The following is a 14,315-nucleotide window of genomic DNA, read 5'->3' as shown; positions in this document are numbered from 1 at the left end:
AAGAAGTGCACAAGACTTTAACTGGTTTCCAAAGACAAGTGGAAATACATTGCAGAGACCACGACAAAATTTCGGACCTGCGCCAGTCGAGACTGGGATTGTGCTTTTGGAGCCAGGGATAACCCAGAACAACCGGAAAATGCAGACAGTTTATCACCTGGAACTGGAGGGTTTCAAAATGGAGAACCCCAACAGCCATGGATAACGGAGCAGTTTCATGAGTAACGAGTGTGGGCTGAAGGTGCCTGCCAACAATGGCCTTAATAGCAAGCAGAACGGACCGAGGCAAAACAGGAATGGAGTGCTTTGATATAAAAGCACTGTCAATAAAATAGCCCGCAGCACCGGAGTCAACAAGAGCCTGGGTGACTATGGAGGAGTCCACCCAGGAAAGGACAACCGTAACCAAAGGTTTCTCCTTTAGCGGTTCCAGGGATGAGGATAAACCACCCAAGGTCTGCCCCCGACAGGACCTTAGGTGTGAGCATTTCCTGGCCACGTAGGACAAGATTTCAAAAGGTGGCCCTGTAACCCACAATAGAGGCAGGACCCCTCCCTCCTCCTAAAGCCCCTCTCTGCCGCAGAGAGACGCGTGAATCCCAACTGCATCGGCTCAGCAGTACCTGGTGACTCTGGACCTGGAGGCATGGGAGGAGAGGGAGGCATGGGTGGGAACGAACACGTAGGAGACAACGGAACAGGAGGCTTTCACAAGCGCTCCTTGAAAGAGGGCCTCTCACTTAGTCTGATGTCAATTAGGATCAAGAAAGACACCAATGCCTCGAGATCTTCTGGTAAATCTCTGGCAGCAACTTCGTCTTCAATCGCATCAGAGAGCCATGAAAGAAGGCGGCAACAAGGGCTTCATTGTTCCAACCTACCTCTGCGGCAAGCGTAGGGCACTCAATGGCACATTGAGCAACAGATCTTGTACCTTGCTGAATGGACATGAGTCGTTTAGCAGCAGAGGAGGAGCGAGCCGGAACATCAAATACCCTTCGAAAGGAGGCCACAAATTCAAAGTAATTTGAAATCACAGGTTTATTAGTCTCCCACAAGGGATAAGCCCAGACAAGAGCTGTGTCAGAGAGTAACGAGATGAGAAATCCCACCTTAGCTCTGTCAGAGGGAAACGCCTGAGGTAACATCTCAAAGTAAATGCCCACCTGGTTCAAAAACCCTCTGCACTGATTAGGATCACCTCCATATCGCTGAGGTAGAGGTGCAGAACCGGACATGCTCCTGGTAGGACTGGGTGCAGCAGCGGAAACAGGAGAAGCCATAACTTGCGGGACACTTTGGTCCAAATGTGCAGTGAGAGTCAGCAGGGTTTGCAGGGCTAGTGCAAATTGATCCAAGCGGTGATCCTGTTCATCCATCCTGGAAATTATGGCAGGTAAAGGTGGATTATTAGCACCATCAGGATTCATGGCCCTTGTGTAATGTCAGGGTGCCAGGAATCAGACTGAGACGAGAAGTGCAAAAATAATCACACCTTTATTAATGGCAAAAAATAATAAAAAGTCCACAAGTCAAATAACAAGCCAGGAATCAAAACCAGAGCTGGTAGTCAGATGAGCCGAGTCAGGAGCCAAAGCGAATAGTCAGACGAGCCGAGTCAGGAGCCAAAGCGAGTAGTCAGACGAGCCGGAATCAGGAACAAGGAGAACAGCAGAGTCAGGAACAAGCCAGGGATCAGGAACCAGGAGGGACGTCAGACAGCCAGGTAATACACAGGAGCTCTCACAAACAGGTCTGAGACAACGCAAGGGCAAAGCATACTGAACAGAGGGCATTTAAATAATAAGTGATGACATCACAATTCTGAGACTGCATCCTATCTCACATGGATGATGTACACCAGTCTGGCCATAAAAGGAAGTGCAGGAAATGAGCAGTATCACACAGTATGCACCAGAATCAGCAAGATAGGTGAGTAAAATGGCTGCCAGCAGCACATGGCAAACAAATCAGGGAAAAAACCCTGACAGGATATTACAAAACAAATAAATTCACATATACTTTATGGTGATGCTCTCTGAGCATAGCATTTAGCCCATAAATCTATGAACCGTACACATCCATCCCCTAGTACTATCCCTTTGTTAAACAATATCTATTTCCCTGCAGGCATGGATACTAATGTATTTCAGATATGGGAAACTAATGGTAGTGGGGGACTTAGTGGACCCTTTAAATAAAGGGATAACTTAATTTCAAGCTTTGCCAATTAAGTTTGAGTTCCCAAATTCTTACTTATTTGCAAGCACGGCATTATGATTTTAGTCTAATAGAAAAGGACCACCATTTTTTGGAGACCCCGATCTTTAATTTACCTCAAAAGGCTTTTACTGCAGGATCTTTTTCAATGTCTGGATTTTATAAAACTCTAAATCATAAGGGAGAAGACGAAGTCATAGAAGAGATAGTGGGTAGGTGGAGTATAGATGTTGCAGAGGGCCTAACATTAACCTGGATCTCAAACAGCTTGAATATGGTGAAAAGAGCGATTCTCTCTATGCCTCTTAGAGAATCACAATTGAGAATGCTGCATTATGACTATATAACCCCCCTTAGGCTATCAAAATGGAGAATAGGATGCAACAACGCATGTGTTAAATGCTGCTTGGAAAATGCAAATTATATACATTATTTTTTAACTTGTCTAAAGATAAAATATTTCTGGCAAAAAGTCCAATATTGGATCAAACATTGTTTTAAAATTGATGTAAAATTGGATATCCCCCAGATCTGTTTTTTACAATGGGACAGAATAAATGCCAAAATACAACCCCTCTTTACTATTATTATACTACAAGTCCGTAAATGTATATTGGACCTATGGACAGTTAGAACAGCACCTACTATTATACAACTGAAGAATAGACTAATGAAACAATATGACGCTAAGTTAGATAGTACAAACAGATTAGATGGGTTTGTCAAAAAATGGAATCCATACATAGAAATCTTAGAGGCTCCTGTACAAAAACAAATTGTAATGCCCTTTGCTCAAACAGAATTAATATTAGTGACTAGACTGAGGGGGGGGGAATGAAACTGTCTTGAAAATGTCCTAGAGGAGGAAAATGTGTACACATAATTCATTAAGACCATGAATGCTAAGGTGTTCAATCTCAAAAGAGATGGAGAGACTTATTTATTTATTTATTAATTTTCTTCCCCCTCTCCTTCTCTGTTCAAATGTACTACTCTAGATAGTACCCTGTTCTGACTAAAATGCGATCTATATCTATCACCTTAATATATGTAGATTCTAATCTTGTATGACCTTAATATAAACTGTGTGTAAAATTATAATCTTGGATCTAAAGTATCCTAAATGTATAATATTCTAGAATTGGAATTTTGCATTAGATACTGAGGCAAGGCTTTTTTGTTTAAGCCTTTAAGCCTCACCACAAATCAATTAATATTTTGGCCTATATTTATCAAGGTCTGGCGGACCTGATCCGACAGTGCGGATCAGGTCCGCCAGACCTCGCTGAATGCGGAGAGCAATATGCTCTCCGTATTCAGCATTGCACCAGCAGCTCACAAGAGCTGCTGGTGCAACACCGCCCCCTGCAGACTCGCAGCCAATGGGCCGCCAGCAGGGGGGTGTCAATCAACCCGATCGTACTCGATCGGGTTGATTTCCGGCGATGTCTGTCCGTCTGCTCAGAGCAGGCGGACAGGGTTATGGAGCAGCGGTCTTTGTGACCACTGCTTCATAACTGCTGTTTCTGGCGAGTCTTCAGAGGCCTTCAAGCTCCGTACGGAGCTTGTTAAATAGAGGCCTTTGTCTTTTATATGTAAAACTTGACTTTATCTTATGCACTTTTTCCTAAATGAATGTACTGTACATATGTCTAAAATAAAAAATAAAAGTTTTTTTTACACATTATAAAACAGTTTCTATTACAATCTCAATGTGTTTCATGTTCCTATAACTTCTGGAGGATTGCAGCCATTTGCAGGAGGTGAATGGGGAGTTGTGAGCGGAAGACTGATCTCATTATGACAAGTTGTGCTTTTATAACATTGATAAAGACTCAAAAGCCTGGATTCTGGCTGACAGGTTTTAGAATTAGGCAGTCTCTTGCTTTAACCCCTTAACACGTCCTACAAAAAGTGTCAGTTAATGACCAAGGACGTGCCTGGCACGTCCTCTGGGGTTTCAAGCGCTGGAAGCAATTGTGATCGCTTTCAGGCAATTTCAAGGTATTGCAGTAATGCCTCAATATTGAGGCATCACTGCAATACCCTTTTTTACCCACCAATGCAGAGAGGGCCACTATGTAGCCCTCTCTGCAATGGCCAGCGATGGTGCAGATCGTTGGTCGGTGGGAGCCATGGCAGGGAGGCAGGTGGGGGGCCCATGGCTGGAGCAGTTCCGGTTTCTGTTCCGTGAGGTAGGCGGGAGCATGCGCGTGACTTCTTTACACATACTGTAATGATAATCGAAGGAGGGAAAGGGAGGGGAGAAATAATTGTTTTGAAAAGGATCTGGGAGGGGGTAGGATATTGAAGGGACAGTTACACTACGGAAAACAAGGGGTTATAAAAAAAATTAATAAAAAATATGCACATTTGATTACAAACTGGGTTCTGGCAGACAGCTGCCAGTACCTAAGATGGCAACAAATATAAAGAGGGAGGGAGCTTAAGAGAGCTGTTTGGGGGGGATCGTGGAGGTTGAGGGGTTAGGGGGAACCTACACTGCAGAAACTATATATAATTTAAAAAAAGGCTTTTATTTTAGTACTGGCAGACTTTCAGCCAGTACTTAAGATGGCGGTGACAATTGTGGGGTGGGGTAACCCCTTCACTGCTGGACAAATTACAAGTGTGGTGCGCAGCAGCATTTAGCGGCCTTCTGATTACCAAAAAGCAATGCCAAAGCCATATATGTCTGCTATTTCTGAACAAAGGGATCCTAGAGAAGCATTTACAACCATTTGTGCCATAATTGCACAAGCTGTTTGTAAATAATTTCAGTGAGAAACCTAAAGTTAGTGAAAAAGTTAACCATTTTTTTTATTTGATCGCATTTGGCTGTAAAATGGTGGAATGAAATATACCAAAATTGGCCTAGATCAATACTTTGGGTTGTCTACTACACTACAATAAAGCTAAAATTGACCCTACAAGCTACCTAATAAACCCCTTCACTGCTCAGCATAATACAAGTGTGGTGCGCAGCGGCATTTAGTGGCCTTCTAACTACCAAAAAGTAATGCCAAAGCCCTAAATATCTGCTATTTCTGAACAAAGGGGACCCCAGAGAAGCATTTACAACCATTTGTGCGATGCTTGCACAAGCTGTTTGTATAAAATTTCAGTGAGAAACCTAAAGTTTGTGAAAACATTAACATTTTTTTTTTATTTGATCGCATTTGGCAGTAAAACGGTGGCATGAAATATACCAAAATGGGCCTAGATCAATACTTTTGGGTTGTCTACTAAAAAAAATATATATACATGTGAAGGGTTATTCAGGGATATCAGTGTTACAATGTAACTATCGCTTTGGAAATAGCAAAGTGCTACTTGTATTTATTGCCCTATAACTTGCAAAAAAAGAAAAGAACATGTAAACATTGGGTATTTCTAAACTCAGGACAAAATTTAGAAACTATTTAGCATGGATGTTTTTTTTGGTAGTTGTAGATGTGTAACAGATTTTGGGGGTCAAAGTTAGAAAAAGTGTGGTTGTTTTCCATTTTTTCATCATATTTTATAAATGTGTTTATAGTAAATTATAAGATATGATGAAAATAATGGTATCTTTAGAAAGTCCATTTAATGGCGAGGAAAACTGTATATAATATGTGTGGGTACAGTAAATGAGTAAGAGGAAAATTACAGCTAAACACAAACACCACAGAAATTTAAAAACAGCCCTGGTCCCAAACGGTAAGAAAATTGAAAAGTGCTGTGGTCACTAAGGGGTTAATCTCACTGAATAAAATACGTACCCAAACTGCTACTTGGGAAAAGTTTTCTCCGATCTCCTTGATAATGTCACCTAGGCGGAAGATTGGACAAAGGGGATTTGAGAGTCTGTTATAAATGCAGGAGGCATTATATGTTGGCACAGTATTTTTCCTGAAAGGAAAAAAGATAAAAATGCATATTATATTTTCTCAGAGGCAATTAAACATGCTGTGTTAGGAATATGTAATTAAAGGAATAGAAAGGTCAACATTTAAATGTGCATGGGTGCATTTACATTTTGAACAGAAACATTTTGGGACTATGCTTCTGGTAATAGTTATTACTGTTGTTCAGCAACATACAAACATATGCTGTGAGTGCCCCATGCACTAGCATTCAAACACCACACCTGTTCAGGGAGTCAGCAGTAGTTTGTACAGACCTCCCAACTGCCCCTGTTTGAGACAGCCATATGTCTCTATTTGCAGAATTTCCCTTAGCCCCACCCATGGAATACCCAGTCATGCCCACAAACTGCCCAGACACACCTACTGACCAACCAGAAACACCTATAATTCTGCACACTAACCACCCATAATTCCACTCCTCCAAAAACAGCTACACCCACGAAATGGTGACGGGTCCCTGATACCCAGTCATAAATGTGTGAAAGTATGGTTTGTATGACACAAATTAAGTCTTCACTGATGCAATACACACCGCTACCAGCTCTCTGTGCAGGTATGGTGTTTGAATCCTGATGCTCTAGTCACACATATGTATTTAAATAAATACAACATATTCTTCTATGTGAAGAACATTGGAATGTGAAATATTCATTATTCACTTGAATAAACGTAGTTGGGTTAGCGTGCAAGAATGGAGGTTAGGTTTTATTTCTCCATTGAAGTCTATGGGAGAATATGTTAATGCTATCGCGATATTTAAAGTTCAAACTTTTTGCGTGCATCAAGTTTTCCCTTGCACGCTAACTTTTTACTTTTAGCTCATAATTGAGTGCAGCTGAAAGGTGCAAAACCCTCACTCTAGCAATGTTAATGCGGGAGCGATAAATAGCACTCCACTCATAATCTAGCTCTAAGTGTGTTAAATTATTTACATGAAGCCTATTTACCTTTATTTTGCTACTTGAAATAGCTGATTTTGCCTGTGGTATCCCAAGCTATACTGAAAATTTAAATACTTAAAGAGACAGTCTAGTCAAAATTAAACTTTCAATATTCAGATAGGGCATGCAATTTTAAACAACTTTCCAACTTACTTCTATCAAATTTGCTTTGTCCTCTTGTTATTCTTTGTTAAAAGCTAAAACTAGGTAGGCTCATATGCTAATTTCTAAGCACTTAAAGGCCGCCTCTTTTCTCAGTGCATTTTTACAGCTTTTCATGGCTAGACAGTGCTTGTTCATGTGTTCCACACAGATAACTTTGTGCTCACTCCCGTTGAGTTATTTATGAGTCAGCAATGATTGGCTAAAATGCCAGTCTGTCAAAAGAACTGATATAAGGGGACAGTCTGCAGAGGCTAATCTCAGAAGTAAAAAGTTTATTAATATAACCGTGTTGGTTATTAAAAACTTGTGAATGGGTAATAAAGGGATTTTCTATCTTTTTTAACAATGAAAAAATTACACTCCCAATGGAGGTTAGGGGAGTTAATTAATAAAACAATAATCTTTAACTGTATTCGGCTTTGGTATACAGACAAGGATAAGATAAGGAAGCATATGTGTATAGAGAAAGAGATAAGATAAAAAGATCTGATTTCCCTGCAAGCTAAGTCTATTGTAATGGGTTGTGTTTTCAAATAATAAAAAAGGCTATTTCATATACAAAGATAAACCTAAAGGAGCGATTCCTCATACACTTAATACTCTGCAGCTAGTATAACAAGTAATTGGAAACACATTAAAGGAGAAACCAATTTCACAGCAAAAACAATAACAATACAATGCTGTTCATATTTTCAGTTGATTAACTTACGCTGAGTAATTGTATGCTGCAAAGAAGACGTTATTCTTAATCAGGACGGTAAAGTTTTCTGCACTTTGCATAATGGCGGGGCTGTAATATGTAAATGAAATAAATTAATTCATATTCATAAACGGACTAGAGAAAAAAACAATTAGACAAAACAACCAACCAAAAGTATAAGGAAGAAGATCTTACAGTATTTATAACAAAAGTGGGCAAAGCTGTTTAAAATCAGTTGTTCAGAGTTTGCAATTTTAAAACTTAATTCACTTCAGGCAGTTTTTGGCTCTTCCACAGAACTGAAAACCATTAGAAGCACAGCTGCTGAATTATTAAAGAGCATTGTACTGTAATACTGTAAACCCTCCATTAGGGCTAGATTACAAGTTGAGCGCAAAATATTGCGTCTACAAAAGCGATATTTGCTCTTAACTTAGTAATACCAGTGCACGCTTATGTGCGCTAGTGTTACAAGTTAGGTGCAATGTGAACATGACCTCACATTTGCATTGCATGGAAGCTTTGCACTCACAAGAGCGTGTTTCCATAGGCTCCAATGGGAACTAGTGCAACAAAGGGGGTAAGTCGTGCAGCGATTGTAAGCAATTTTAAATATATTTGTATATGATTATATATATTAATATTTAAGTGTAAATATGTGTGTGTGTATGTATATATAATACAGGTTCGACTCCAAGGGGGGGGCATTATGATTATATATATTAATATTTATGTGTAAATATGTGTGTATTTATATATATATATATATATATATATATATATATATATATATATATATATATATATATATATATATATATATATATACTGTACAAAACACGGAAAGGGACTGCACTCTCAGACTGGACTGGGTACACATCCCATGACCCTGCAACATGCTCAGCCCTGGGGGCTATAGCACTCTCAGGAAGCTGCACTGCCTCCAGAGTTACAGGCAGTTAACCCCAGACAAGCCTGGGTGCAAGGCCCATCAAGAAAATTACAAAATTATTTAATACAACACACAGAGAAAGCCCCGCACTCGCTTACAAGCTCTCAGCTAAGATTAAAAGCAAAACTGGAAGAGTTAGTTACCGCATCTGGCCAAATGGGATAAGCTCAGGTACCACGTCAAGGTCTCTTCCAAAACCTGGGTCCCTAATACAGCCATACAAATGCAAGCTCTCAATCAAACAAACTGGGAACAAGTCAGGGTTCACAGACCTTTGTAATCTCCCTAGACATATACAAAACACGGAAGGGGACTGCCCTCTCAGACTGGACTGGGTACACATCCCAGGACCCTGCAACATGCTCAGCCCTGGGTGCTATAGCACTCTCAGGAAGCTGCGCTGTCTCCAGAGTCACAGGCAGTTAACCCCAAACAAGCATGGGTGCAAGGCCCATCGGCAAAGTTACAAAATGAATTAATACAACACACAGAGAAAGCCCAGCACTCGCTTACAAGCTTTCAGCTAAGATTAAAAGCAAAACTGGAAGAGTTAGTTACCGCATCTGACCAAATGGGACAAGCCCATGAGAGCTTGTGAGCAAGTGCTGGGATTTCTCTGTGTGTTGTATGTATATATATATATATATATATATATATATATATATACATACAGGGTCGGCTCCAAGGGGGGGCATTGGGTGGCAATGCCCACCCAAATTGAATGCTGTGCCTCCTCAAAACATATTGATATGATCATACGCTTTAAAAATAATAAATAAAATAATGAATTGTTATGTAATCCTGCGTGCTGGAGACAGAGTTAGCTGCCGAACTGTTAGGTTGCATCACGCATCTGCAAGGTGCTCCGTGTCTTAACCTCTTATTTGGAATTGGAAGTTAATAGGAGACTTTTTGGACTTGTCTTTTACCCTATTGATTATACCTAACTATCATGAGTTACTCATTTTCTTAAACAATATTCCATGATAAGAATATGATTGTATCATATAAATAAAAGTCTATAAATGGCTACTGGCTTCTATCAACGCCTCAAAAGTGCACTGTGATCTTAGGCTGGGCCTAAGATCACAGTGCACTTTTGAGGCGTCGATAGAAGCCGGAAGCCATTTATAGACTTTTATTTATATGATACAATCATATTCTTATAGGTTCCCAGTACATAGGTTGTATTAAGTAGCCTGACATTCATTAGTTATTGCGAACCTAATTAATATTAGGTATTGCTAAATCTAATCTACAAAATGACCAGTACCTGAAAACCTAGTATCCTCACTGCTATTGCAAATAAAGGGGTTAATTGCATTGGGGGGTTTGGGGTGCATGGCTGTTTAGGGGAAATGATTGAGATTTGAGAATGAGTTTAAGGGTTTTGGATCATGGTGATTAAGAGGTGAATTGTTTTTAAGGAGCTATTGCACTGGGGTCTCAAGTTTAATGGTTCTGTTTTAGTGCACTGCATAGGATTTAGACTTCATTCTTTTACCTAGTGATTTAGCACATATCCCAAATGTTAATAGTAGGGGATAAGCCAGCCAGAAGCTACACTTTCCTGCAGAATATGTAGGTCTGCTCTTATTTTGACTCCCATACATGCTTTGTAAATGCGTGCCCCCTCGTGAAAAAAAAAAAAAAATTAAAAATTAAAAAGCTACAATTTTCTATTTAAAGGGATATTAAACTCAATTTCTTTTCTTTTATGAGTCAGATGGAGCATACAATTTTAAGCAACTTTCTAATTCCCTCCTATTATCAATTTTTCTTCATTCTCATGCTATCTTTATTTGAAAAAGCAGGTGTTCTTTCAGAATCTGCTCCTTTGTCAGAATCTGCTACCTCTGACTGTGCATGCTCTGTATTATGTAATTGAACTCCACGGGGTCAATTTATGTAAGTGCGGGCATTTATCATTGCACCAGCAGTTCTTGTGAACTGCTGGTGCAATGCCGCCCCCAGCAGATTCGCGGCCAATCGGCTGCTTGCAGGGGGTGTCAATCAACTCGATCGTATTCGATCGGTTGATTTCTGTCCGCTGCCTCAGAGCAGGTGGACAGTTTATAGAACTGCTTCATAACTGCTCTTTCTGGCGAGCCTGAAGGCTCGTCGGAAACACGGGGCATCAAGCAACGTACGGAGCTTGATAAACTGACCCCTACATATGTTAAATAGCAATGTGTGGAATGCAATTATGTAAATCAGCAACATGCATACTCAGAGGTAGCAAATTCTGACAAGGAAGTTGCGTCGGATTTTGCTGCCCGCACTATGAGATGCGCACATGCTCAGTTGAAATTGATTCTGAATACTGTGAAACACATTAAAATGGTAGTTTATAGGTGTAGGGGTACTTTGTAACATATTTTTGATGTGTTTTGTGAAACTTTTTTGTTTTGCAAAACACATAACTACAGGTTTTTGAGTGCAGAATGGATCGTTGCGGTGAAGGCCATATCGCTCGCGGGAAAGCCATACCGCGGGACTTGTAATATGAAGTCGGTGACCATTTCGCCTGCAAAGCCCAAATTGCACCATACCGCATGACTTGTAATCTAGGTCATTGGAAGTGAAACCCTTAGAATCTGGTAAGTTACTGACATTTGAGAACTGTAGTTGAGAAACACAGGGAAATTGCCAAGTAGAGTGTATAGCACTGTAAAATAAAAATAAAAATAAATGTCACAGGGGAATATGCCATATGGTGGTGTTTGTTTGATACCAGTTTTGGTCTATGTACAATTGTCTCTTACTTTTTTAACCTAAAAATATTTATGCGTTGCAGTCGGGGGGGGGGGGGGGTGACTCAGATCAGCGTGTCTCACCCTTTTTGTAGCAAGTACCTCTACAGGCATTAATTTTGTCCTAAGTAATCTGTGCTCTGTTGAAAATGGCCTCTTCTGACATTCCAAAGATTTTAGTGTCATGTTCAACAAAATGATGTTTGTCTTGGATTGATTTTAATAAATGTATTTTACCCTCTTTTAGGTTAATGATTGGAGAACCTAGAAATATAAACAGTTTGGGGTCTATCTCACGACGAGTGTTAGCCACACTGTCTGCTAGAACAGGTCTAGAGTATTCAGCCTTTAGATTCCCTCACTCACCCTTCTCAAGACCTAAAGGATACAAAATCAACCAGATGGAAACCACTAGGAAGAGAGTGGATGTTGGGTTTCTAAGGGATTCAAATAAGATTTTTCCCACACTGTCCAGAAATTTATTTTTTTACTTAAAATGTATCATCTGAGTATTTCTTTACTGGGCTTAAACACAAAGTAATATACAAACAATAGTGCAATGCTAAATTGTGCTAGCACATTAGAGCATTTTTGTTGTTGTTGCAATATTTTTTCCCCCTTGGGTTTTAGTGTTAATTTTTTTAGGGGATTTACATCATGTAAATTCCTCCAGTATTTTGAATTGAAAGTATGTAACATCAAAAAAAAATTACTTTTTTAACACATTAAGGGCTAGATTACAAGTGGAACGAGTGGCTGGTTATTGCGACCGTGAGTTCGCAGTAGCAATTAGCACTCAAAAAATTAACCAGAGGACAGACCTTGGGTTAATTTTTTAAATGTACACCAACTGCTCCCCCCCAAAAAAAGGGTATTGCCTTTTGTTAAAGGGATACTAAACCCAATTTTTTTCTTTCATGATTCAGATAGAGCATCCAATTTTAAGAAACTTTATAATTTACTCCTAATTATCAATTTTTCTTCGTTCTCTTGCTATTTTTATTTGAAAAAGCAGAAATGTAAGGTAAGGAGCCGGCCCATTTTTGGTTCAGCCTAGGTAGAGCTTGCTGATAGGTTTGCTGAATCTGCTCCTTTTGTCAGAATCTGCTACCTCTGAATGCGCATGCTTTGTATTATGTAATCACACTCCACATATGTTAAATAGGAATGTGTGAAATGCGATTATGTAAATCAGCAACATGCGCACTCAGAGGTAGCAGAATCTTACAAGGAAGTTGTGTTGGATTTTCCTGCCCCTGAACGCATGCTCATCTGAAAAATTGGCTGAAAAATTCAAATCAGCCAATAGGATGAAAGCTGCTTTCATCCTATTGGCTGATTTTAATTTGAAGAAGCAAATCAGCCAATAAGAATGCAAGGGTAAAATAAAACAGGTACCTTGCATTCAATCTTCAGTGTGCGGCTGGAGACCGCATGAAGAGGAGCTCCGTGTCAATGCTCTGAAGAGGACCACAGATGTCGCTGATGACATCGCTGAAGACTTCGCCATCGCCACTGGGATAAAGATAGAAGATGGACCGCGGCCGGAATGAAAATTGTAGACGGTGCTCCAATGATGGGGTACCAATTTAGGGCTTGATGGATTTTTTTGGGGGGTGTTTTTGTTTTTTTAAGATTAGGGATTTTTTTGCGGGGAGGCAGAAAAAACATAATTTATGCTTACCTGATAAATTTATTTCTCTTGTAGTGTATCCAGTCCACGGATCATCCATTACTTATGTAATATATTCTCCTTCCCAACAGGAAGCTGCAAGAGTCCACCCACAGCAAAGCTGCTATATAGCTCCTCCCCTAACTGCCATATTCAGTCATTCGACCGAAAACATGCAGAGAAAGGAAAAACCATAGGGTGCAGTGGTGACTGTAGTTCAAATGAAAAAATTACCTGCCTTAAAGTGACAGGGCGGGCCGTGGACTGGATACACTACAAGAGAAATAAATTTATCAGGTAAGCATAAATTATGTTTTCTCTTGTTAAGTGTATCCAGTCCACGGATCATCCATTACTTATGGAATACCAATACCAAAGCTAAAGTACACGGATGATGGGAGGGACAAGGCAGGTACTTAAACGGAAGTTACCACTGCCTGTAAAAAACCCTTTCTCCCAAAAATAGCCTCCGAAGAAGCAAGGTATCAAATTTGTTAAATTTGAAAAGTATGAAGCGCAGACCAAGACTCCGTCTTGTAAATCTGTTCAACAGAAGCCACATTTAAAAAAGGCCCAAGTGAAAACCACAGCTCTAGTAGAATGAGCTGTAATCCCTTCAGGAGGCTGCTGTCCAGCAGTCTCATAAGCTAAATGAATTATGCTTTTTAACCAAAAAGACAGAGAGGCTGCTGAAGTCTTTTGACCTCTCCTCTGTCCAGAATAGACAACAAACAAGGTGAACGTTTGATGAAAACTGTAGTAGCTTGTAAGTAAAACTTTAAAGCACAAACCACGTCCAATATTGTGTAATAGACGTTCCTTCTTTGAGGAAGGATTAGGATACAAGCATGGAACAACTATCTCTTGAGTGATGTACTTGTTAGATACCACCTTAGGAAAAAACCCAGGTTGGTACGCAGGACTACCTTATCCGTACGAAGGACCAGATAAGGAGAATCACATTGTAACACAGATAACTTGGAGACTCTACGAGTCGAGGAATT

The 14,315-nt window shown here is 40.0% G+C and overlaps 1 protein-coding gene across 1 annotated transcript in view; it reads right to left on the bottom strand.

Moving 5' to 3' along the window:
• LOC128646952 (P2X purinoceptor 7-like) overlaps positions 1-14,315 on the bottom strand; it is a 730,384-nt gene that overhangs the window by 210,933 nt on the left and 505,136 nt on the right. Inside the window, exons 7-8 of the mRNA XM_053699762.1 lie at positions 7,944-8,024; positions 5,982-6,111 (exon numbers count right to left, since the gene is read on the bottom strand). Coding sequence (XP_053555737.1) covers positions 5,982-6,111; positions 7,944-8,024 — 211 coding nt within the window. The remainder of the gene's footprint in view (positions 1-5,981; positions 6,112-7,943; positions 8,025-14,315) is intronic.

This window comes from Bombina bombina, chromosome 2, assembly GCF_027579735.1.
Source record: "Bombina bombina isolate aBomBom1 chromosome 2, aBomBom1.pri, whole genome shotgun sequence".
Taxonomy (NCBI): domain Eukaryota; kingdom Metazoa; phylum Chordata; class Amphibia; order Anura; family Bombinatoridae; genus Bombina; species Bombina bombina.
The sequence above is the reverse complement of the archived record's forward strand: the minus strand, read 5'-3'. Positions and strand labels throughout refer to the sequence as shown.